Source organism: Silurus aristotelis, assembly GCF_946808225.1.
Source record: "Silurus aristotelis genome assembly, chromosome: 21".
Taxonomy (NCBI): domain Eukaryota; kingdom Metazoa; phylum Chordata; class Actinopteri; order Siluriformes; family Siluridae; genus Silurus; species Silurus aristotelis.
In genome coordinates this window covers 11,352,375-11,377,630 of record NC_139594.1, presented here as the reverse complement: position 1 = coordinate 11,377,630, position 25,256 = coordinate 11,352,375, and the positions used below count along the sequence as shown (strand labels likewise).

The following is a 25,256-nucleotide window of genomic DNA, read 5'->3' as shown; positions in this document are numbered from 1 at the left end:
TGTATGTGTGTGTGTGTGTGTGTGTGTGTGTATATATATATATATATATATATATATATATATATATATATATATACACACATACAGTGAGGAAAAGAAGTATTTAAACACCCTGCTATTTTGCAAGTTCTCCCAGTTAGAAATCATGGAGGTGCATGTCCACTGTGAGAGACATAATCTAAAAAAAGAAATCCAGAAATCACAATATATGATTTTTAAACTATTTATTTGTATGATACAGCTGCAAATAAGTATTTGAACACCTGTCTATCAGCTAGAATTCTGACCCTCAAAGACCTGTTAGTCTGCCTTTAAAATGTCCACCTCCACTACATTTATTATCCTAAATTAGATGCACCTGTTTGAGGTCGTTAGCTGCATAAAGACACCTGTCCACCCCATACAATCAGTAAGAATCCAACTACTAACATGGCCAAGACTAAAGAGCTGTCCAAAAACACTAGAGACAAAATTGTACACCTCCACAAGGCTGGAAAGGGCTACAGGGAAATTGCCAAGCAGCTTGGTAAAAAAAGGTCCACTGTTGGAGCAATCATTAGAAAATGGAAGAAGCTAAACACGACTGTCAATCTCTCTCGGACTGGGGCTCCATGCAAGATCTCACCTCGTGGGGTCTCAATGATCCTAAGGAAGGTGAGAAATCAGCCCAGAACTACACGGGAGGAGCTGGTCAATGACCTGAAAAGAGCTGGGACCACCGTTTCCAAGGTTACTGTTGGTAATACACTAAGACGTCATGGTTTGAAATCATGCATGGCACGGAAGGTTCCCCTGCTTAAACCAGCACGTGTCCAGGCACGTCTTAAGTTTGCCAATGACCATTTGGATGATCCAGAGGAGTCATGGGAGAAAGGCATGTGGTCAGATGAGACCAAAATAGAACTTTTGGGTCATAATTCCACTAAACGTGTTTGGAGGAAGAAGAATGATGAGTACCATCCCAAGAACACCATCCCTACTGTGAAGCATGGGGGTGGTAGCATCATGCTTTGGGGGTGTTTTTCTGCACATGGGACAGGGCGACTGCACTGTATTAAGGAGAGGATGACCGGGGCCATGTTTTGCGAGATTTTGGGTAACAACCTCCTTCCCTCAGTTAGAGCATTGAAGATGGGTCGAGGCTGGGTCTTCCAACATGACAATGACCCGAAGCACACAGCCAGAATAACCAAGGAGGGGCTCTGTAAGAAGCATATCAAGGTTCTGGCGTGGCCTAGCCAGTCTCCAGACCTAAACCCAATAGAGAATCTTTGGAGGGAGCTCAAACTCCGTGTTTCTCAGCGACAGGCCAGAAACCTGACTGATCTAGAGAAGATCCATGTGGAGGAGTGGGCCAAAATCCCTCCTGCAGTGTGTGAAAATCTGGTAAAAAACTACAGGAAACGTTTGACCTCTGTAATTGCAAACAAAGGCTACTGTAGCAAATATTAACGTTGACTTTCTTAGGTGTTCAAATACTTATTTGCAGCTGTATCATACAAATAAATAGTTAAAAAGATCATACATTGTCATTTCTGGATTTTTTTTTTTTTTAGATTTTGTCTCTCACAGTGGACATGCACCTACGATGACAATTTCAGACCCCACCATGATTTCTAAGTGGGAGAACTTGCAAAATAGCAGGGTGTTCAAATACTTATTTTCCTCACTGTATGTACAGTGGGTACGGAAAGTATTCAGACCCCCTTAAATTTTTCACTCTTTGTTATATTGCAGCCATTTGCTAAAATCATTTAGGTTCATTCTTCTTCCTCATGAATGTACACACAGCTCCCCATATTGACAGAAAAACACAGAATTGTTGACATTGTTGCAGATTTATTAAAAAAAGAAAAACTGAAATATCACATGGTCCTAAGTATTCAGACCCTTTGCTGTGACACTCATATATTTAACTCAGGTGCTTTCCATTTCTTCTGATCATCCTTGAGATGGTTCTACACCTTCATTTAAGTCCAGCTGTGTTTGATTATGCTGATTGGACTTGATTAGGAAAGCCACACACCTGTCGATATAAGACTTTCCAGCTCACAATGCATGTCAGAGCAAATGAGAATTATGAGGTCAAAGGAACTGCCTGAAGAGCTCAGAGACAGAATTGTGGCAAGGCACAGATCTGGCCAAGGTTACAAAAAGATTTCTGCTGCACTTAAGGTTCCTAAGAGCACAGTGGCCTCCATAATCCTCAAATGGAAGACGTTTGGGACGACCAGAACCCTTCCTAGAGCTGGCCGTCCGGCCAAACTGAGCTATCGGGGGAGAAGAGCCTTGGTGAGAGAGGTAAAGAAGAACCCAAAGATCACTGTGGCTGAGCTCCAGAGATGCAGTCAGGAGATGGGAGAAAGTTGTAGAAAGTCAACCATCACTGCAGCCCTCCACCAGTTGGGGCTTTATGGCAGAGTGGCCCGACGGAAGCCTCTCCTCAGTGTAAGACACATGAAAGCCCGCATGGAGTTTGCTAAAAAACACCTGAAGGACTCCAAGATGGTGAGAAATAAGATTCTCTGGTCTGATGAGACCAAAATAGAACTTTTTGGCCTTAATTCTAATCGGTATGTGTGGAGAAAACCAGGCACTGCTCATCACCTGTCCAATACAGTCCCAACAGTGAAGCATGGTGGTGGCAGCATCATGCTGTGGGGGTGTTTTTCAGCTGCAGGGACAGGACGACTGGTTGCAATCGAGGGAAAGATGAATGCGGCCAAGTACAGGGATATCCTGGACAAAAACCTTCTCCAGAGTGCTCTGGACCTCAGACTGGGCCGAAGGTTTACCTTCCAACAAGACATTGACCCTAAGCACACAGCTAAAATAACAAAGGAGTGGCTTCACAACAACTTCGTGACTGTTCTTGAATGGCCCAGCCAGAGCCCTGACTTAAACCCAATTGAGCATCTCTGGAGAGACCTAAAAATGGCTGTCCACCAACGTTTACCATCCAACCTGACAGAACTGGAGAGGATCTGCAAGGAGGAATGGCAGAGGATCCCCAAATCCAGGTGTGAAAGACTTGTTGCATCTTTCCCAAAAAGACTCCTGGCTGTATTAGATCAAAAGGGGGCTTCTACTAAATACTGAGCAAAGGGTCTGAATACTTAGGACCATGTGATATTTCAGTTTTTCTTTTTTTAATAAATCTGCAACAATGTCAACAATTCTGTGTTTTTCTGTCAGTATGGGGTGCTATGTGTACATTCATGAGGAAGAAGAATAAACCTAAATGATTTTAGCAAATGGCTGCAATATAACAAAGAGTGAAACATTTAAGGGGGTCTGAATACTTTCCGTACCCACTGTATGTGCATGTGTATGTATGTATGTATGTATGTATGTATGTATGTATATGTGTAATATATATATATATATATATATATATATATATATATATATATATATATATATATAATTTTTTTTTTAATATACTGTATATATATTTTATATACTGTATATAAAATGTGTTTGTGTGTGCCTCTAAAGCTGCTTTGGGATAATGTCATTTGTAAAACATTACTACATGTAAATGTATTATATTGTTTCGGTGTTACTACTAAACAATACAAGGAATAGGTTCTCTGTCACCATTAATATTGTACCTCAGATTATTAAAGATCTGAAAAGTTGCAAAAGGACAACAAAATCATTTAAGGGCATTTAACATTTAGACCTTGTAAATAATTTCTCAAAAGATTAGACTTGAATAAACTAAATGATTTAAAACAAATATTGAAGTGGTTTAAAGAGTCATGTCCAATATTTCACTGACTATCAACTATCAGTTGAAGTGCTGTGATTGATCTGAAAGCGGACTTTAGATTTTCATTTTGAAAAGACTGTTACTGTTAGCACACCACTCTATTAATAGAGAATGATATTAATAGGTCAAACACTGATATCTATTAAAATTATAATGAGCCCAAATACTTCTTTTCAACTACTTTTAAAAAAATTTGCAAATAAGGCCACAGGTGTTGTGGCAAGTCAGAGTCAGGAGCTTCTTCCATCATTTATGTATTCATTTATTCCTCAACTGTATGTTCATGCAAAGTAGATGCCACCAAGCAGCAATCAAAAGTTTAAAACGGATCGCCTGCTCTACCCTGATCGGTGGCTTGCTGCATGATTGAACAGTTAACTTTTTCCCTTTAATAGGAACACTAGACACTGGGAAGGGGTGTCTTTTGCTCTCAAAAAGTTTATTTATTGGTCTCAATTGGCTATATTGCAAAGGCCCTAGTAGGTCCTGCTTCAAATGATGACATTGGGGAGTGATGGTCTCGTATTCCCATGCCATTTGCCACTCCACAATTACAGCCCAAACAAAGAATGTAATGTAATATCATACGGAGTGGTGTTAAGGCCTCCTGTGAGAACTATTGAGGAAGGACAAATGGAACTTACCAGCTTAGTCAAAAAAGAAGCTCTTAGAGCTGCAAGGAACACAGCTTGGCAGACCTCTCATTATTGCACATAGGACTACTGACTAAACATGTGTACTTGCATGCAGATAACAGTGTCTATAGTTGCAAAAACACTGAGATAAATATATCAAACTGATTGCCACTGGCCAGCAAGTCTGATGTTTTATGACATGACTACTGACCACAGCAAAAGATGGATATCCAAACTGAGTGCTTTCCTAAGTCAAGAACACATCTCCAGTGTTGTCCTGAATGCCATCTCAGAAATGCTCGTCTATGCTGCTCAATCATATACACTATATCCTCTGCCTCTTCTAATGAAGATTGTTTTTGTCCCAGGAAATGCAAAATGGCAGTATTAAAATATAAGATAATGAACTGAGAAACTACAACAATTACTGTTGCATTTCCATTCTAAGCACAGTGGTGCAGGCTTTGCTGTTCTCCCAATTGGCTGTCCTCTGTGGTAATTATTTATTTCAAGAAGTCATACTTGAATACTTGAATGTGCACATTTATCAATTTATTAATTTTTTCATTAGTTAATTTACTCAAAGTTGTACCCAAGTTTACAGTAAAGTGCCACAGAGTGCTACAAGGAGTTGCATTAATATACAAAGTAGAAAACTTATTTTTCATAAAAAGAACAAGAGCAGATTAAAAGATTTCTTATAAGCAAACTTTATCATAGTTTTTCCTTCTTGTTTGTCATATGAAACAGCCTGTACATGATCATAAACTTGCCTCTTCTTCTTCTTTCGGCTGCTCCCATTAGGCGTCGCCACAGCGGATCATCCGCCTCCATACCACCCTGTCCTCTACATCTGCCTCTTTCACACCAACTACCTGCATGTCTTCCCTCACCACATCCATATACCGCCTTCTTAGCCTTCCTCTTTTCCTTCTTCCTGGTGGCTCCATCTTCAGCATTCTTCTACCAATATAACTCATGTCGCTCCTCTGCACATGTACAAACCATCTCAATCTCACCTCCTTCACCTTGTCACCAAAACGTCCTACATGGGCTGTCCTTCTAATAAACTAATTTCTAATTTTGTCCATACTCGTAACTCCCAACGAAAACCTTAACAACTTCAGCTCTGCTACCTCCAGCCCATTCTCTCCAGCGCATACCTCCACCTCTCCAGGCTCTTATTAACCTGCTCACTATTCTCACCACAAATCACAATATTATCCGCAAACAACATAGTCCAGGGTGACTCCTGTCTGACCTTGTCCGTCAACCTGTCCATCACCACTGCAAACAGGAAAGGGCTCAGAGCCTATCCTTGATGCAGTCCAACCTTCACCTTTAACCAGTCTGTCATTCCTACTGCACACTTCACTGCTGTCACACTGTCCTCATACATGTCCTGCACCACCCTCACATACTTCTCTGACACACCTGACTTTCTCATACAATACCACAACTCCTCTCTTGGCACTCTGTCGTACGATTTCTCTAAATCCACAAATACACAATGCAATTCCTTCTGTCCTTCTTTATATTTCTCCATCAACATTCTTAAAGCAAATAATGCATCTGTGGTGCTCTTCCTCGGCATGAAACCATACTGTTGCTCACAGATGGTCACCTCTTCTCTCAGCCTGGCTTCCACTATTCTTTCCCATAACTTCATGGTGTGACTGATCAACTTAATTCCCCTGTAGTTACTGCAGGTCTGCACATCTCCCTTATGCTTAAAGATCGGTATCAGCACACTCCTTCTCCATTCCTCAGGCATCTTCTCACCTTCCAGAATCTTGTTAAACAATCTGGTTAAAAACTCCACTGCCATCTCTCCTAAACATCTCCATGCTTCTACCGGTATGTCATCTGGTCTAACCGACTTTCCACTCTTCATCCTCTTAATCGCTGCTCTCACTTCCTCCTTACTAATCCTATACACTTCCTGCTTCACCAACTCCACATCATCCAACCTTCTCTCTCTCTCTCTGATCTTCCTTATTGATCAGCTGCTTAAAATACTCCCTCCACCTTCTCAACACACTCTCCTTACTAGTCAAAACATTTCCATCTCCATCCTTTATTGCTCTAACTTGCAGCACATCCTTCCTAGCTCGGTCCCTCTGCCTGGCCAATCGGTACAAATCCTTTTCTCCTTCCTTAGTGTCCAACCTCTCATACAGCTCCTCATATGCCTTTTCCTTGGCTTTTGCCACATCTCTCTTTACCTGCTACCGCATCTCCTTGTACTCCTGCCTACTTTTCTCATCACTCTGTCGATCCTCTTTCCACTTTGCCAACCTCTTTCCACTTTGCACTTCCTCATTCCACCACCACGTCTCTTTGTCTACCTATCTATTTCCAGACGTCACACCAAGTACTTTTCTAGCTGCCTCCCTCATCACTTCTGCAGTAGTTGCCCAATCATCCAGCACCTCTTCACCATCACCGAGCCCCTGTCTGACCTCTTCCCTGAATCTCACACTACAGTCTTCCTCCTTCAGTTTCCACCATCTTATTCTTCTTTCAGTCCTCACTGTCCTCCTCCTCTTCTTTGCCTCCAAAACCATCCTACAGACCACCATCTGATGCTGTCTAGCTACACTGTCCCCTGCCAACACCTTACAGTCTCCAATCTCCTTCAGGTTGCATCTTCTACATAGAACATAGTCCACCTGTGTGCACCTTCCTCCACTCTTATACGTCACCCTATGATCTTCCTTCTCCTTAAAATACATGTTCACCACTGCCATTTCCATCCTTTTAGCGAAATCTACCACCATCTGCCCTTCCACATTCCTTTTCTTAAAACCATACCTCCTCATCACCTCTGTTCCCTTCACCTACATGCCCATTAAAGTCTGCCCCAATCACCAATCTTTCATTCCTAGGTACACCATCTACCACTTCATCTAATTCACTCCAGAATCTTTCCTTCTCTTCCATCTCGCAGCCCACTTGTGGAGCATAAGCACTGATGACATTTATCATCCCTTCAACTTCCAGCTTCACGTTCATCACCCTATCAGAAACTCTCTTCACCTCCACTACACTCTTACTGTACTCTTCCTTCAGAATCACCCCTACACTATTTCTCTTTCCATCCACACCATGATAGAACAGTTTAAACCCACCTCCAATGTTCCTGGTCTTACTCCCTTTCCACTTGGTCTCCTGAACACACAACATATCTAACTTTCTCCTCTCCATCATATCAGCTACCTCTCTCCCTTTACCAGTCATAGTACCAACATTTAAAGTACCAACCCGAACCTCCACTTTCCTACGCTTCTCCTTTCCCTGCCATCTCTTTAGACGTCTTCCTCCTCTCCTTCTCCTCCTTCGGCCAACAGTAGACCAATTTCCACCTGTACCCTGTTGGCCAACGATACCTGTGGCGGTCGTTGGTAACCCGGGCCTCAAGTGATCCGTTATGAAATTCTTATTTGTGATCCGCATATTTGATTTGGCACGTTTTACGCCGGATGCCCTTCCTAACGCAACCCTCCCCATTTATTACTCTTAGCTTGGGACCGGCACTAAGAGTAAGTTTAAAATAAACCTGGCATAAAAATTCTAGACTGTTCATTTCTTTGTAAGGAGGTACTAGTACATAATCAGCATCAAATAAAACAATTCCATGTTCATACATCCAATTACTGGGCTTCACCTCCAGTTTAGACTGACCACTTCCACCCAATGAGATTCTTTACAATGAAAAATGTATCTTATTAAAATAAATTGTACTGTGTGCACATGTTCTCTTGTTTCAAAATGACTTGTAATAAGGCTTAATGACTTAACACTAACATCCAATTGATTCTACAGAACACTGTAAAAAAAAGATTTAGTGAGCAAGCATGCATTTCAAATGGAATAACAATATCTATGAAGAGGTAGAAAAAAAGGTAAAAAAGTATTCTTACATTCAGATATATACCACACATTTTCACGGATGTGTGGTATATATCTGAATGTAAGAATACTTTTTTTGCTTATAGAACACATCAACTATCAGTTAGCTGTTGCCAGGAATGATCTCTTTCATTAATGTTTTACAACAGTTTTGGCATTCCCTGTCATGCATGCAAATGCTTCTGGCCACTGGAATCTGAATCAACTATGACAAACAAACATCTAAAATTCCCTGTACGTGGCATATGTGTGAGGTTTATCTGTAGGGGTTAAAAGGTGCCTTTTGAAAAGAAAGCAGTATATATGTTAGTTTTGTCACAGGTCAACGACAAATCCAACAGTAGCTTGATTGTTTTAGCTATATTAGCAATACAATATACAGTATATACATATGGTCCCCTAGTTATGATGGTTCGAAGTAAGATTTTTTTTATCTTGCGATGGCTATATCATTATCGAACAAAATTGTAAAAATTTTGCAACAGGCAGCAGCGTACGATGTACAATAATTTGGACATGCAGCTAGGATGAGCGTATCTCTCGGCCTTTGAGATGCCCCACTCTTGCTAGCGGTTGACGGAGTAAATTATTATTTATTATATGTTTTCCAAGTGCCAATTGTGTCTCCTGCTGGTAGTGGAGAAAAGGAGGAAAGCTATCAGTTTTGAGCAGAAAATTTAAATTGAAATCAGGCTGTCACTGTCAGTCATAGCACCATCTTCGACTTATGATATTTTTGACTTACGATGGGGTCGTAAGTAAAAGACTACCTGTAATAAGTTTATAGCTTGTATGACTTTAGCAACTCAGACAGATTTAAGCACAAATTACATAGAGACAATCCCCATTTTCTTGGGCCTTATCGAAAAGATCTTTGTGAGACTCCAGCTGCAACATAAATGGCATGCAGAGACTAAAACCCTTGCAGTTGAGTCTGTTGTAATGATGGTTAAACCCCAGCTACTATGTGCCATTTGGTTGATTGGGAGAGTGATAAGGACATTTCCTGGAGTAGATGGACAAGTAAGATCTGCAGAGGTCAACATTAAGGGTCGATTATACACACAGCCTGTTACGTGTCTCATTAATCTACTAGAGATAGCTGATGAGGATGACTCCAAGATCAAACCGAAGGACTTTTAACCTTGATTCAGAGACAAATATGCCTTGGATATTTGGGGTGGCAGTGTACGAAAGCGTTTCCCTTCGATTGCATTTTGACGCTTCACCTCTAGAGGGAGATTAAACATTTTACCATACATAAGTTACCTCTGTGACATTGCAGTGCACTGCTTTTGACCGAGTGCTTAAAAGGCCAGAACACTGAGCAGCAGCTGTCATGCGACATCGCGCAACCTATCGAACAGCAGCTAGCAGATGACGGAAAGAATTATACCACACACAAGCCAGATAGCAAAACTTCCTTACAAGATTTAAAGCTGGAGCAGATTTTATAGCTTACTTGAGGACAGAAAAACTGTAATTTAATGAGTCCACACAACTAAGTGTGATGGAGGTGTGATTGAATTATGCTTTGCAATCAATAGCATAGTTCAATACTTTGTCTTGGAGTGTGCAGTCAGTATCTGTGCTCGTAATTAATCAGTCCAAGGACACTCTGCATCTATTTCACAGTCTGAGGTCTCAAGAACCTAGTCAAAAGCTGTACACAATCATAGCGTAGATATGAGACCTTTTGCTGCATCCACTGTAGTTTCTGGCAAGAAGCTTTAAATCCAGCCTGAACCAGGATGTTAGACAACTACAGAAGTTTTGCATGTCAGATGCATGTTGTTTATTTACAATTGCAGCATTCAGCAGATGCCCTTATCCAGAGAGACTTACATAAGTGCTTTAAGTCTCTAGCGAAGAATAAATCTACACTGGTACGCAAGATTACAAACTTAATATAAATATAACTGTTGAATTCTACAACGCAAACTTGGAAAGTGCTAATTTAAGTGTTTTAGGAAGAGGTAGGCCTTCAATCGTCACTTGAAGATAGCCAGGGACTCCGCTGTACAGACAACTAGGAGAAGTTCATTCCACCACCTCGGTGCCAGAACAGAGAAGAGCCTTGAAGTACACTTACCGATCATTCTGAGAGAAGGTGGTACCAGTCGAACAGTGCTGGAGGATCTCAGACAGTGTGGTGCAGTGCAAGATGTGGTGAGGTCTTTTAGATAAGATGGCGCTGGTCCATTTTTGGCCTTGTAAGCAAGCATCAGTGTTTTTGAATCTGATACGTACAGCTACTGGAAGCAAGTGAAGGGAGCGCAGCAGTGGGGTGGTGTGGGAGAACTTGGGCAGATTGAACACAAGTCGTGCAGCTGCGTTTTGGATCATTTGCAGTGGACGAATAGCATTCAAGGGAATACCTGCCAGCAAAGAGTTGCAGTTGTCGAGTCTTGAAATGACAAGAGACTGAACAAGCACCTGGGCAGCCTGTGTGGACAGAAATGGTCGAATCCTTCGGATGTTGTAGAGAAGAAATCGACAGGAACGAGCCACATTAGCGACATGTGGGAAAAAGAAAAGTTCATTGTCCATAGTTACCCCAAGTTACCCCTCTGAGCAGAGAGTCATGAGTTATTTGGAGAGCTTGACCTGGAGATTAATCACCTGGGATGACCAGCAGTTCTGTTTTGCTGGGGTTGTTTGATGAGCACTCATTCATGAATGTCAAGCATCTGTCAAGCATGCTGAGATCCGAGCGGAAGCTGTGGTATCTGATTGAGGCAAAAAAAAGATTAATTGAGTGTCATCTGCATAGCAGTGGTAAGAAAATCCATGTGACTTTACCAATGGAGTGGGTATAAAGGGAGAAAAGGAGGGGACCAAGTACCGATCCTTGTGGGACACCAGTGGTGAGTGGTGGCAGAACAAAGATCAAGCATATAAAAAAAAAAAAAAAAATCGGTGAGTTGCTGGTTTAGAGGTTCAGGTCAAGTTTATTTCTATAGCGCTTTTAACAACAGGCATTGTCTTAAAGCAGCTTTACAGAATTTTAAGAGTTAAGGTGAATGGTGTGTATTTATTCCTGATGAGCAAGCCATTGCGACTGTTGCAAGGAATAAACTCCCTTAGATGTTATGAGGAAGAAACCTTGAGAGGAACCAGACTCAAAACAGGAACCCATCCTCATCTGGGTGACATCAAGAGTGTGATTTATAAATCTTAAAACAATACAGAACACTGGAGAGTGAGAACTAACATGAGCACTGGAATGTAAGATTGAGTAATGTTCTTTCTACAGTCTTTTACAGTCATTTGTGGTTATAAAACTAGGAGCTACTGAGTAACTCATAAAATAGCTTAACATTTGCGATCATCATAGATTCAACAACAGCTTCTCCATGCCAGAGCCTTTAAACACTCAAGGAGGTCCAGTGTCAAAACTCAACATGACGTGGGATGCAATTGGCGCTGGTACGTCTCTAATGAAGGGGATCTAATAAAATCACAATGTTATTAATCTTTTAATCTCCAACATGTTTTGTCTGCCTTCAGGACTGGATTAATTAGTGTGTTATAAGGTGAATGTATCTCAAAAAAATAACATGGCAATAACTGGAACAATGCCAGCATTTTTCTCTTTTGACAGTGGAAATTGTTTGAAGAAAACTGGATAGTGTGTTTTCATGAGTGCATGACAGTTTTATCTGGTTTAAACCTGTCTTGTCTTTGTCGGAATCCCATAGGTTAAGATTAACTTCACCTTAATTGAGCATATTAAGAGTTACAGGACATAAAATTGGAACCTCATCTGTTCCTATGGAGCGAGTACTTTTTCCTAAAATGGGACCAGAATATTCACACCCAGCAACTGAGGAACAGGTTTTACCAGTTTATTATCTACACGCAGAGTAATGTTAGGCCAAGGGGTGATTAGTAAATGATAAATCATAGAAAAATCCCCCCTAGTGGGATTCCATTAAATAAAATATTGTTGTTGTGTTGGCCTCTGTGCAACAGCATGCAGATTTGTATTTTCTACTTGTTAAGTGGATGCCTCCTTCTCTCTTCTTCTATTTTCATTGTACACTCTTTAATTCAATGACCAGGCTTCCCATAGTAGTTGCACTTCCTCCCCCTAGGGTTTTGTGTTGAGGCTGGTATGGGCCACTTCCTGTTGTAGTGAAGAGAATAGTGGATTCAGATTTCATTATTGCAGCAACAAATTAAAACCCTAAAGTGGTGTCTAAATTTCAAACTTAACCACAAAACTGACCTACAGACTTCTCTATGGAATTAATTTATTTGTGACATGCGTTCACTCCATTCTGACAAACTGTAAGGATTAGTCCAATAACCAGCACTATTCCTATACATCCAATCTTTGTGATTTTCTTCCAGTAATAGGTAATAGGTGTCCTGGCCCATCTTCTTAACACAGAACAGACTCACTTACAATACTTAACACTCAAAGAATACAGCTGTGTGGATGTACACCAGGGGTGGGGGTGTCTCAAAAAATAAACTACAAAGCCAAATAAGAGTTTTGGGCTTGTCACAATTTCTTTGTATTACACAATTGCTGTTTTGGCATATAAAAACTATAGTGGGTTCTTCTGGATACTTCAGATGATATCGCTTTACAAATGAGACAGACTGTAAAATTTAGTAAAATTACTGTAAAATAACCCTAACCCTAAATCTAAATATCTTCATCTCATAGTAAGTTTAACTGTTGCAACAAATTACCGTATTTTTCAGACTATAAGCCGCTACTTTTTTCCCACGTTTTGAACCCCGCGGCTTAAACAATGAAGTGGCTAATTTATGAATTTTTCCTTGGTTTTTCCCGGTTTCACAAACTTCAAGCCAAAAACTTAACCCCATAACATTAGACCAATTAAATTTCCGAACGGAAACGAAAAAACGCACCTCACCTGTGTTCTGAGCTGCACGGCTTCGGGAGAAAAAAACTTTCATCGGGTGATTTTTAAACGCATGACGATGCCAAAAGATAAACTCCCGAGAGAAATTGTTGTGAAAGGAATAAGGAAGACAGTGAACGGCTACTGTTTAGATACAAGCCGTTGTAACGCGTTGAGTCTGGGTTAAGGGAGTGCTCGCTAACTCCAGTTGCAACAGAAATCATATAAGCACAGACAGGTTTCCAAAACTCCTGCTTTTTTATTTTTCTTGGCAACAGCGTTACGGGTTAGTCAAAGAAACTTAGAAATGAGCATCAGAAAATAATAAGGACATAATCCTCGTCTTGCACACACGCAGTAATACCGGAAGAATGCAGTGCCAGGCTATTCCCAAATTACCGCTATGCTCCTAAAGGAAGCGCAACATATTTCACCCGTTACACCGTGTGTAACGTGTCTTTCGTTAAAGCCTGTGTAAAGTACATTAGTGTAGACACGGCTTATAGACAGGTGCAGCTTATTTATGTTAAAAATGAAAATATTTGTAAAATTCAGTGGGTGCGGATTATATATGGGTGCGCTTTATAGTCCGGAAATTACGGTAATATTTTTACCATTGTAAGGGTAACATAGTTTTCAAATTATTGTGTAACCAAGACACAGACACACACAGGTGCCCTAAGGCTGGTGTTTGGGACAATACCCACAAGCAAGTAAGTATCGAAACAGACTTACGTTCATGCGTGAAAAGATTTTACAAAAAGATTTTACAATTACAAAACTCTAAACACTGTAAAATGTATTTCTTTTCTTTACATTTATTTATTGTTTTTATTATTGTAAATATATGGATTTATGAGATTTGCAATTCATCTCATTCTGTGATTATTTAAATTTTACACAGTGTCAATGTTTTTGGAATTGGGTTCAAACATACCAGGACTTAAATTAAATCTTTGATCTCCATGTGGCATCCTAGGTGATATTGGGAAAGAAAAACACAGCACACAGTAGGCCGTGTATGTTCTTTGGATTAAAAAAGGAGGTAATGAGACAACGTTCCTCCAGGTGCTACATAAACAACATAAAGCTACATAACAGAAAAACACATTGTGTTTCATGGCAGTTGTGTACTAATAAATAATATAATATGGGTGCTGCTGAAGACATGGATGCGTGAAATGAGTGAGTGCGTATTTGAGTTCAGTTTGTAGCAGTTCAGTACATACAGTTGAGTGTGAGTGTGAGTGTGAGTGTGAGAGATAGAGAGAGAGAGGTTCAGTTCTGTGTTGTTGAGGAACCTGATGACTTGGGCGGGGAGGGTACCGTTGCATAGTCTGGTTGTGAGGGCCAGGATGCTTTGGAACCTCTTTCCCGATGGTGTGTGTGTGAGGGGTGTGTGGGGTTGTCCACAATGCTGATGGCTTTGTGGATGCAAATGTCCGTGATGGAGAGGGGAGAGAGACTCCGATGATCATCTCAGCTGTCCTCACTATCCTCTGTACGGTCTTGCAATTTGAGGCGGCAATTCCCAAACCAGGCAGTTATACAGCTGCTCAGGATGCTCTCGATAGTCCCTCTGTAGAACATTGTGAGGATGTGGGAGGGAGATGGGCTTTTCTCGGTCTTCATAGGAAGTAGAGATGCTGCTGGGCTTTCATGGTGATGGGGCTGGTGTTACGTGACTAAGTAAAGTTCTCTGCCAAATGAGCACCAATTTGGTGCTCTTGACAATCTCCACTGAGGATCCATCAATTATCATTGGAGAATGGCCACTTTGTGCTCTCCTGAAGTCAACAACTATCTCTTTAGTTTTGTCAACGTTTAGAGACAGGTTGTTGGCTCCACACCAGGCTGTTAACTGTTGCACCTCCTCTCTGTAAGCTGACTTGTCGTTCTTGCTGATGAGACCAACCACAGTCGTGTCATCGGCGAACTTGACTGTGTTCGAGCTGTGTGTTGCTACAGTTGTGAGTCAGCAGAGTGAACAGCAGTGGGCTGAGCACACAGCCCTGAGGGGCTCCAGTGCTCAGTGTGGTGTTGCTGGAGATGATGTTCCCAATCCGGAATGACTAAGGTCTCCTAGTCTCAATCAGGTGCTGAGGGATGATAGTGTTGAATGATGAGCTGAAGTCTATGAACAGCATTTGTACATATAGGTCCTTATTGTACAGGTGGGTGAGGGACAGATGGAGGGTCGTGGAGATGGCATCGTCCGTGGAACGGTTTGGACGATACGCGAACTGCATGGTGTCCAGTAAGGGTCAAAGCTGGGTCTTGATGTGCCTCATGACTAGCCTCTCGAAGCATTTAATCACTATGGGTGAGAGTGCGCCGGGACGATAATCATTGAGGCAGGAGACTGTAGACTTCTTCAGCACATGGACGATGGTCATCATCTTGAGGCAAGTAGGAACAACTGCACTGCTCAGGGAGATTTTAATTTCGGTGAAGACATCCACTAGCTGTTCACTTTCCCTGAGCACTCTGCAAGGAATTTTATCTGGTCCAGCAGACTCCTGTGGGTTAACTCTGCATAGAGTTTTCCTCACTTCAGAGTTCTTACACCGTTGATGTGTATATACACACACACAGACTGCCGCCACAAGTCTTACTCCACAAAGCTGCATTCCTATTGGTACAAAACCCGTCGTCCAGAACTCTGTCGCTCAGCTACGTATCAGTGAGCACAGAGACGCAGCAGTGTCTGTACTCACTCCGTGTAGATTGCTGGAGTCTAATGTAGTCCAGGCCAGGCAAATCATGAGCTGAAACTATTCTTTATTTGGTAAAAAGAATGACCAGAATATGTTAGCCAAATAAATCTAGGATCTAGGGTCTACATTTCATACTAAATAAGGGAAACTGGAACATTTTGTTTTAGAACAGTTAATGCAGACTGGAAGGCAGGCATACTGTGTAAGCAACATACCAATATAGTGTAAGCAGGCATTTTTAATATTAAAAGTAGTAAAGAAATTTGGAGAATTATTGAGGGCATCACAATTCATTTAGTGTTTACCTTTTAAACAAAGAGACCTAATATTTCTTGTCAGGGTGAACTGAAATTGAGAATAATGCATTGACCAAATCAATAACTGAGAGCTACCTTTTTAAAGGGACTGCTCCGGCCGGTAACACATAATAGATTACCGCTAAATTTAAACCCCCCTAGCTAGCAAAATGAACAAAAAAACAACACAGTGGAGTCACGTTTATTATTATATTTAGAAAATACCAGTTTTTATACCGGTCGTATCATTTTATTTTGTTGTATTTATCTGCCACACCATAAAGGCCGGTTCGTGAAAAGATTGTCTGACGTTAAACCGGTCCGTGGTGCAAAAAAGGTTTGGGAACGCTGATTTATACAACTGAGCAGTTGATAGTTAAGGGATAGAGATGGACTCCAAAACACCAGCAATTTCTGCCACTACTCTTTGAAGTAAGGGTAGAGAAGTTTCGTCAAACTGCTTTTTGTCAGTATCCCTAGTAGAGGGAAACACTAGTGCATCTGCTTAGCAGATCTTATGCCCCCTGAGATCCAGATTTAACAGGACATCTTTTGGGCCACCTGAAATCTTTTAGTTCCCATGGCCCTTTACCTTTAAAAACTTCAAATTTAATGTAGGCAAATCACTTGTCTCCAAATGTGAGACTGGACTTGCAGTGTTAGGTGTATGTAAATATTAGTTCATAGTTTCAAATAAACCCAATTAGCTACTTGTAGTATACTTTATAGTATGTTGACACCTGACCATCATAACCATATCTCCTGGTTGAAGTCCCACCTTTGCTGATCAAACAGCCACTAATTGTTTGGGAAGACATTCAGCTAGATATGGGATTTATTGCTGACAAATTTTTGTTACAAGGACAGTAGTAAATTCTGGACCCTGATATAAAGGTAGCCTGGTGCGCATTGCAAATCTGTTAATAGTAATTAAAATTGTATAATATTTTCATTATTTATCACCACTGAACATGTATTTGTTGATAGTTTAATTGCTCATGCTCATAAAGAATGTAGATACATTATACAGGTTTTGCTTTTTTTTTTATTTTTATTTTTATCATCAAGTCAAGAAGCTTTTGTCATTTCAACTATATAAAGCTGACACAGTACACAGTGAAATGAGACAACGTTTCTCCAGAACCCTGGTGCTACAAAAAAGCAATATAGAGCTACATACATGTGTATCTGTAAATGGTGTATAGGTAGGGTATCTGGTAGGGGCCAGGATGAAATTGATTTTTGTTGTTGTTGTTTGTTTTTGTTTAGGTTTAAAATCTGTGATTGAATGTTGGACTGTTGGTCAAAAACCATTCTACGTGTGTGTAACATGTGGAGAAAAATATGAGGAGAGCTCTATAATAGAGCATCTTTTAAGCCACAGACATCGGCTCCAGTATCTGGCAAGTGTTACACTATCATACATTACTAAACACATTGTTGATCAACTAATATTAACAAATATATTTTATGCTCATGTGTTTGCTGTGTTGCTTTAGGAATCTATAAACTATTGCCCCAGCCCAGGCAAAAAGGTAACTAACAAATGGTTGCAAGCCAAAGCAAACCTTGTTGAGAAGATGCAAGGATGTGGAGAGGCAGAGGTATTGCTTGTCTGCATTTTTATTTTTTTGTTGTTTGTATTTTACATTGGTCTTTGTGTGTGTAATATATATATATATATATATATATATATATATATATATATATATATATATATATATATATATATATATATATATATATATATATACAGTGGGTACGGAAAGTATTCAGACCCCCTTAAATTTTTCACTCTTTTTTATTTTGCAGCCATTTGCTAAAATCATTTAAGTTCATTTCTTTTCCTCATGAATGTACACATAGCACCCTATATTGACAGAAAAACACAGAATTGTTGACACTGTTGCAGATTTATTAAAAAAGAAAAACTAAAATATCACATGGTCCTAATTATTCAGACCCTTTGCTCAGTATTTAGTAGAAGGCCCCTTTTGATCTAATACAGCCAGGAGTCTTTTTGGGAAAGATGCAACAAGTTTTTCACACCTGGATTCAGGGATCCTCTGCCATTCCTCCTTGCAGATCCTCTCCAGTTCTGTCAGGTTGGACGGTAAACGTTGGTGGACAGCTATTATTAGGTCTCTCCAGAGATGCTCAATTGGGTTTAAGTCATTGCTCTGGCTGGGCCATTCAAGAACAGTCACGGAGTTGTTGTGAAGCCACTCCTTCGTTATTTTAGCTGTGTGCTTAGGGTCATTGTCTTGTTGGAAGGTAAACCTTCGGCCCAGTCTGAGGTCCAGAGCACTCTGGAGAAGGTTTTCGTCCAGGATATCCCTGTGCTTGGCCGCATTCATCTTTCCCTTGATTGCAACCAGTCGTCCTGTCCCTGCAGCTGAAAAACACCCCCACAGCATGATGCTGCCACCACCATGCTTCATTGTTGAGACTGTACTGGACAGGTGATGAGCAGTGCCTGGTTTTCTCCACACATACCGCTTAGAATTAAGGCCAAAAAGTTCTATCTTGGTCTCATCAGACCAAAGAAACTTATTTCTCACCATCTTGGAGAACTCCATGCGGGTTTTCATGTGTCCTGCACTGAGGAAAGGCTTCCGTCGGGCCACTCTGCTATAAAGCCCCGCTGGTGAAGGGCTGCAGTGATGGTTGACTTTCTACAACTTTCTCCCATCTCCCGACTGCATCTCTGGAGCTCAGCCACAGTGATCTTTGGGTTCTTCTTTACCTCTCTTACCAAGGCTCTTCTCCCCCGATAGCTCAGTTTGGCCGGACGGCCAGCTCTAGGAAGGGTTCTGGTCGTCCCAAACGTCTTCCATTTGAGGATTATGGAGGCCACTGTGCTCTTAGGAACCTTAAGTGCAGCAGAAATTTTTTTGGAACCTTGGCCAGATCTGTGCCTTGCCACAATTCTGTCTCTGAGCTCTTCAGGCAGTTCCTTTGACATTAATGATTCTCATTTGCTCTGACATGCATTGTGATCTGTAAGGTCTTATATAAACAGGTGTGTGGCTTTCCTAATCAAGTCCAATCAGTATAATCAAAAATTTCTGGACTCAAATGAAGGTGTAGAACCATCTTAAGGATGATCAGAAGAAATGGAGAGCACCTGAGTTAAATATATGAGTGTCACAGCAAAGGGTCTGAATACTTAGGACCATGTGATATTTCAGTTTTGCTTTTTTAATAAATCTGCAAAAAGGTCAACAATTCTGTGTTTTTCTGTCAGTATGGGGTGCTATGTGTACATTCATGAGGAAAAGAAATGAACTTAAATGATTTTAGCAAATGGCTGCAATATAACAAAAAGTGAAAAATTTAAGGGGGTCTGAATACTTTCCGTACCCACTGTATATATAATCACATTCATTTCTTTTCAACTTTGTTGCAGCCAGATACTACAATCATTTATATTAGATTTGTTTTCTCATTAATGTACCTTGGGTACCCCGTTATGACAAAGTAAAAATTTAATTTTGGAATTCCATTCAGCTTTGCATCAACCCTGACTGCAGCAGCCCAGTCCCAGCTGCAGAAAAACACCCCCACAGCATGATTCTGCCACAGTCATGCTTTACTTTTGAAAGTGTTTTGGGCAGCTGATGACTGGGTGCCTGGTTTCCTCCAGATGTAATGTTTAGAATTGAGGTTAAACTGTTGAAGTGTTTATCAAAACAGAAAATCTTGTTCCAAACAGTCTGAGAGTCCTTAAGTTGCCTGTTGGCAAATTCCATGTGGGCTTCCATGTGTTTTGCACCAAGCAGATTTCCATCTAGCCACCCAGTCTCTCATTCTGAAATCTTTTTTATTTAAAAAAGGATCTCCAGAACTCGGTGACCTTTAGGTTCTTGTCCACCTTTCTTTTTAAGGCCCTTCTCTGCCATTTGCTCAGTTTGGAACCAGCTTTAGGAAGATTCCAGGTTGTGCCACACTTTTTCCATTTGAGAAATATGGGGGCCATTGTGCTCTTGGGGAATCTTCAAGGCAGCAACAGTTTTTTTTTTTTTTTTGTTTTGTTTTTTTGTAGCCTTTAACCTTATGGCTTGTTTTTTGCATTTGTGCCTTTCCAAATCATGTCCAATCAATACATTTTTTAACAGGTGGACTTCAGTGCAGAAAGGTCTAAAAAGATTTCAGTAACGATCAAGATAAAGGGGAGGCACCCAGAGCTAATTTTCAAGTGTTGTTGCAAAGGTCTGAATACTATTGTACATCTGTTTTTTTTTATGTTTTTTTTTTCTTTATAATATTTACAGCCATTTCTAGAATTCTGTTTTTACTTTGTCATTATGAGGTACTGAGTATATTAATGAGAAGAAAAAAAACAATCTGACCAACTGTATCAGACTGCAACATAAAATTGAAAGGAAGCCTGAATACGTTTTCAATGCACTGTGTATGCATACATGCTGTGGTTGGACAATGTAGCTGAAACACTGATTGGAAACCAGACCTTGCAAATATAGGATTGACAACTCCAGTGCTATATTGATCAGAGTCTGAATGTTCAAATAGCAGAGCAATAGGACAGCTGTACATTAACTGAAGTCTTCCTTCTTCAGTTTCCACCATCTTATTCTTCTGTCAGTCCTCACTCTCCTCCTTTTCTTCTTCACCTCCAAAACCATCTTACAGACCACCATCTGATGCTGTCTAGCTACACTGTCCCCTGCCAACACCTTACAGTCTTCAATTTCCTACAGGTTGCATCTCCTACATAGAACATAGTCCACCTGTGCACCTTCCTCCACTCTTATACGTCACCCTATGCTCCTGCTTCTTCTTAAAATAAGTATTTACCACTGCCATTTTCATCCTTTTAGCAAAATCTACCACCATCTGCCCTTCCACATTCCTCTACTTAAAGCCATACCCACCCATCACCTCCTCCTCACCTCTGGTTCCTTCACCAACATGTCCATTAAAGCATGTGGAGCATAGGCACTGATGACATTTATCATCACTAATTCAATCAGAACATTTAAGTATACAAGTTGAGACATAATAAATAAAGTGAAATGACACAGGGAATAAGTATTGAACACATGAAGATAACAAGGTGCAAAATGGCATAGAAAGCCAGGAGATCACCTGAAATCTGTCAGTATTGAGAGAGAAACCCTGCCCCCTATCAGTACTAATTGATATCAGCTGCTTTAGTCCTAATTGATGGCCTATAAAGGCTTCTCATTACCAGGAGGCACACAGGAAAGATTTCATGATGGGTAAAAGCAAAGAACTCTTAAGATCTTCGTAATCTCATCGTTGAAAAGCATTTTGATGGGAATGGTTATGGCGCATTTCCAGAATGCTGAATGTTCCTGTGAGCACTGTGGGGGCCATTATCCGGAAATGGAAAGAGCATCAGTTCACAGTCCACGATCAGGTGCTCCAAGTGAGGTCCCTGTCCGAGGAGTCAGGAGAGTAATCAGGAGAGTTCGCCAAGAGCCAAGAACCACTCGGGCAGAACTTCAGGAAAACCTTGCATTAGCAGGTACTGTTGTTTCAAAGAAAACTATAAGCAATGCACTGAACTGCCATGGCATCCATGCACGCTCACCACGCAAGACTCTATTGCTGAACAAAAAGCATGTTGAGGCTCGGTTAAAGTTTGCGAAAGAGCATTTGGAGAAGCCTGTTGATTATTGGGAGACTATAATATGGTCAGATGAAAGCAAAATTTAACTTTTTGGCAGTCATTCTACACACCATGTTTGGAGAATAAATGGCACTGCCCACCACCCCAAGAACACCATACCAACAGTTAAGTTTGTGGGTGGAAGCATCATGGTTTGGGGCTGCTTTTCAGCAAGGGGTACTGCAAACTTAATATTATTGAAGGCAGGATCAATAGAGAAATGTACCTGGACATCCTGGATAAAAATCTGCTGCCATCTACCAGAAAGCTGAAAATGAAAAGAGGGTGGACATTTCAGCAAGACAATGATCCCAAACACAAGGCCAAGGAAACAATGAAGTGGTTTCAAAGAAAGAAAATCAAGTTGCTTGAATGGCCCAGTCAATCACCTGACCTAAATCCCATAGAAAATCTATGGAGAGAACTGAAGATCAAAGTTCATAAAAGAGGCCCAAGGAACCTTCAAGATTTAAAGACCATTTGTGTGGAAGTATGGGCCAGAATCACTCCTGAGCAATGCAGACGACTGGTCTCTCCATACAAGAGGTGTCTAGAAGCTGTTCTACAAAGTAGTAAATAAAGTGTGTTCACTACTTATTCCCGGTGTCATTTCACTTTATTTATTATGACTTAAGTCGTATACTTAAATGTTCTTATCTGTGTCAATAGCCCACTTAGAAATCCCCTTCCTGATAAAAATGCTGATGTGTCAAATATTTATTTTCCCTGCTGTGTATGTATGTATGTATATATGTATGTGTATATATATATATGTATATGTATGTATGTATATATAATACTATACACACACATTTATTTATTTATTTTTTTGCATGTTTGTCACACTTAAATGTTTCAGATCATCAAACTAATTTAAATATTAGTTATTTATCACACCTGAGAATTTCTTTAGCCACACCCAGGCCTGATTACTGCCACACCTGTTCGCAATGAATAAATCTCTTAAATAGGACCTGCCTGACAAAGTGAAGTAGACCAAAAGATCATAACGGTTATAAAGCCATTTCTAAAGCTTTAGGACTCCAGCGAACCAAAGTGAGAGCCATTATTCACAAATGGCAAAAACATGGAACAGTGGAGCACCTTCCCAGGAGTGGCCAACCGACCAAGTGACCATGCAAAAACCCTCTGAATTACAACAATTCTGCATAGATGAGTGGACCAAAATTCCTCCACAGCACTGTAACAGACTCATTGCAAGGTATCGCAAACGCTTGATTGCAGTTGTTGCTGCTAAGGGCTAACCAGTTATTAGGTTTAGGGGTCAAACACTTTTTCACACAGCGCCATGTAGTCTTGCGTTATCTGATTACTAATATTTAAATTAGTTTGATGATCTGAAATATTAAAGTGTGACAAACATGCAAAAAAAAAAAAGAAATCACACCACTAATATTTATATTTATATTTATATATATATATATATATATATATATATATATATATATATATATATATATATATATATATATATATATATATATATATATATATCTCCACACATACACAGCGGGTAAAAAAAAAAAAAAGGATTGAACACATCACCAAGGTGCTATTGACATTAAATTTTTAACAGATGTTGGTAACAACCTATGCAATCCATTTGTGCAGAAATCAAACTATAGATGTCTATAAATTAAGTTCATACAAAAGCCTTTGTTGGTAATAACAGCTTCAAGACCCCTTCTGTATGGAGAAACTAGTTGCATGCATTGCTCAGGTGTGAGTTTTTATCCAATCTTAAAATCTTGAAGGTTCCGTGGGCCTCTTCTGTGAACTCTGATCATTAGTTCTTTCAGTAGATTTTCAATTGGATTCAAGTCAGGTTATTGGCTGGGCCATTCTAGCAGCTTTAATTTTCTTTCTCTGAAACCAATTGAGAGTTTTCCTTGGCTGTGTGTTTGGGATCATTGTCTTGCTGAAATTTCCACCCTCATTTCATCTTCATCATCCTGGTAGATGGCAGCAGATTTCTATCAAGAATTTTTTTTATTCATCCTTCCTCCAATTGTGTGAAGTTTGCCAGTACCATATGCTGAAAAACAGTCCCACACCATGATGTTCCCACCTCCAGACCTTATTGTTGGTATGGTGTTTTTCGGGTGATGTGCAGTGCTATTTGTCCTCCAAACATGGTGTTCATTATGGCATCCAAAGAGTTTAATTTTGGTCTCATCTGACTGGACTATATTCTCCCAGTATTTCACAGGCTTTTCTAAATGTTATGCAGCAAACTTTAAAAGAGCTTCAACATGCTTTTTCTTTAGAAAAATGGTGGTTTAGTGCATTACTTATTGTTTTCTTTGAAACAATTGGGCCTGCTAATTCCAGGTCTTTCTGAAGTTTTCCAAGTGATCCTTGGCTCTTGGCCAACTCTTCTGATAATTATTTTCACTACTCTGTCAGAAATTTTGCGAGGAGCACCAATTTATGGTGAAATTGTTCTTTCCACTTCCGGATTATGGACCCATCTCTCTCTCTCTCTCTCTCTCTCTCTCTCTCTGCAATGATTTGCAAATCTCAAACCCATATTATGATAAATGTAGAATTAAATTTGAAAATAAAAACATCAAATATTTAAACTGAAAATGTACCATTTTAAGGAAAAAATAAGGTTTTGTATTTTATGGCTGCAACTTGTTCAAAAAATGTTGGGACGGGTCAACAAAAGTCTGGAAAAGTAAGTGTTATTAACTAACAAAAAGTCTTATAAGAAAATTGTGGAACAAATTCAGAATAATATTCCTCAACATGCAATTGCAAAACAGATAAATATCAGTTGAACATAATAGCTTCAAAAGTTTCAAAGAATCTCTTCACAAGGGACAAGGGCAAAATCAATATCGGATGCTCATTATTTTTCGGCCCTTAAACGGTACTGCTTTTAAAATGGTCATGATTCTGTACAGGAAATCATTGCATAGGCTGATTAACACCTCCAGAAATCATTGTGCGTGAACAGTTTCCCATGTTATCCACAAATGCCGATTAAATCTCTATCAGGCAAAGAAGGGGGCGTGCATGAACATGACCCAAAAATGCCACCATCTTCTCTTGTCCAAAGCACATTTAAATTGTACTGAGGCAAAGTGGGAAAGCAGACACCACATCCTTTGGACTAAAGAGGAAGTCACATCTATCATGGGAGTGCATTAGTGCCTGTGGAATGGGCAGCTTGAGCATTAGTTAATGTCTTGCTCAAATATGCAAAGCCATGCTAACTGAATACTACATCTATTACAATAGCATGACTTCTACCATGAAGAGTCACAGTGCTGGCCTGCCTGCAGCCTAGACCCTTCACCATTTGAAAACATTTGGCAAATTTATTAAATGAAAAATCCAACAAAGGACACCCAAAACT

At 40.2% G+C, this 25,256-nt stretch overlaps 1 protein-coding gene across 6 annotated transcripts in view; it reads left to right on the top strand.

The window, feature by feature from the left end:
• Window positions 1–25,256, top strand: part of LOC310716659 (uncharacterized protein) — a 73,733-nt gene that overhangs the window by 33,694 nt on the left and 14,783 nt on the right. For all 6 annotated transcript variants that reach the window (XM_083523964.1, XM_083523965.1, XM_083523967.1 and 3 more), the window contains exons 33-34: window positions 17,485–17,618; window positions 17,715–17,819. In XM_083523964.1, the coding sequence (XP_083380090.1) occupies window positions 17,485–17,618; window positions 17,715–17,819 (239 nt within the window). The remainder of the gene's footprint in view (window positions 1–17,484; window positions 17,619–17,714; window positions 17,820–25,256) is intronic.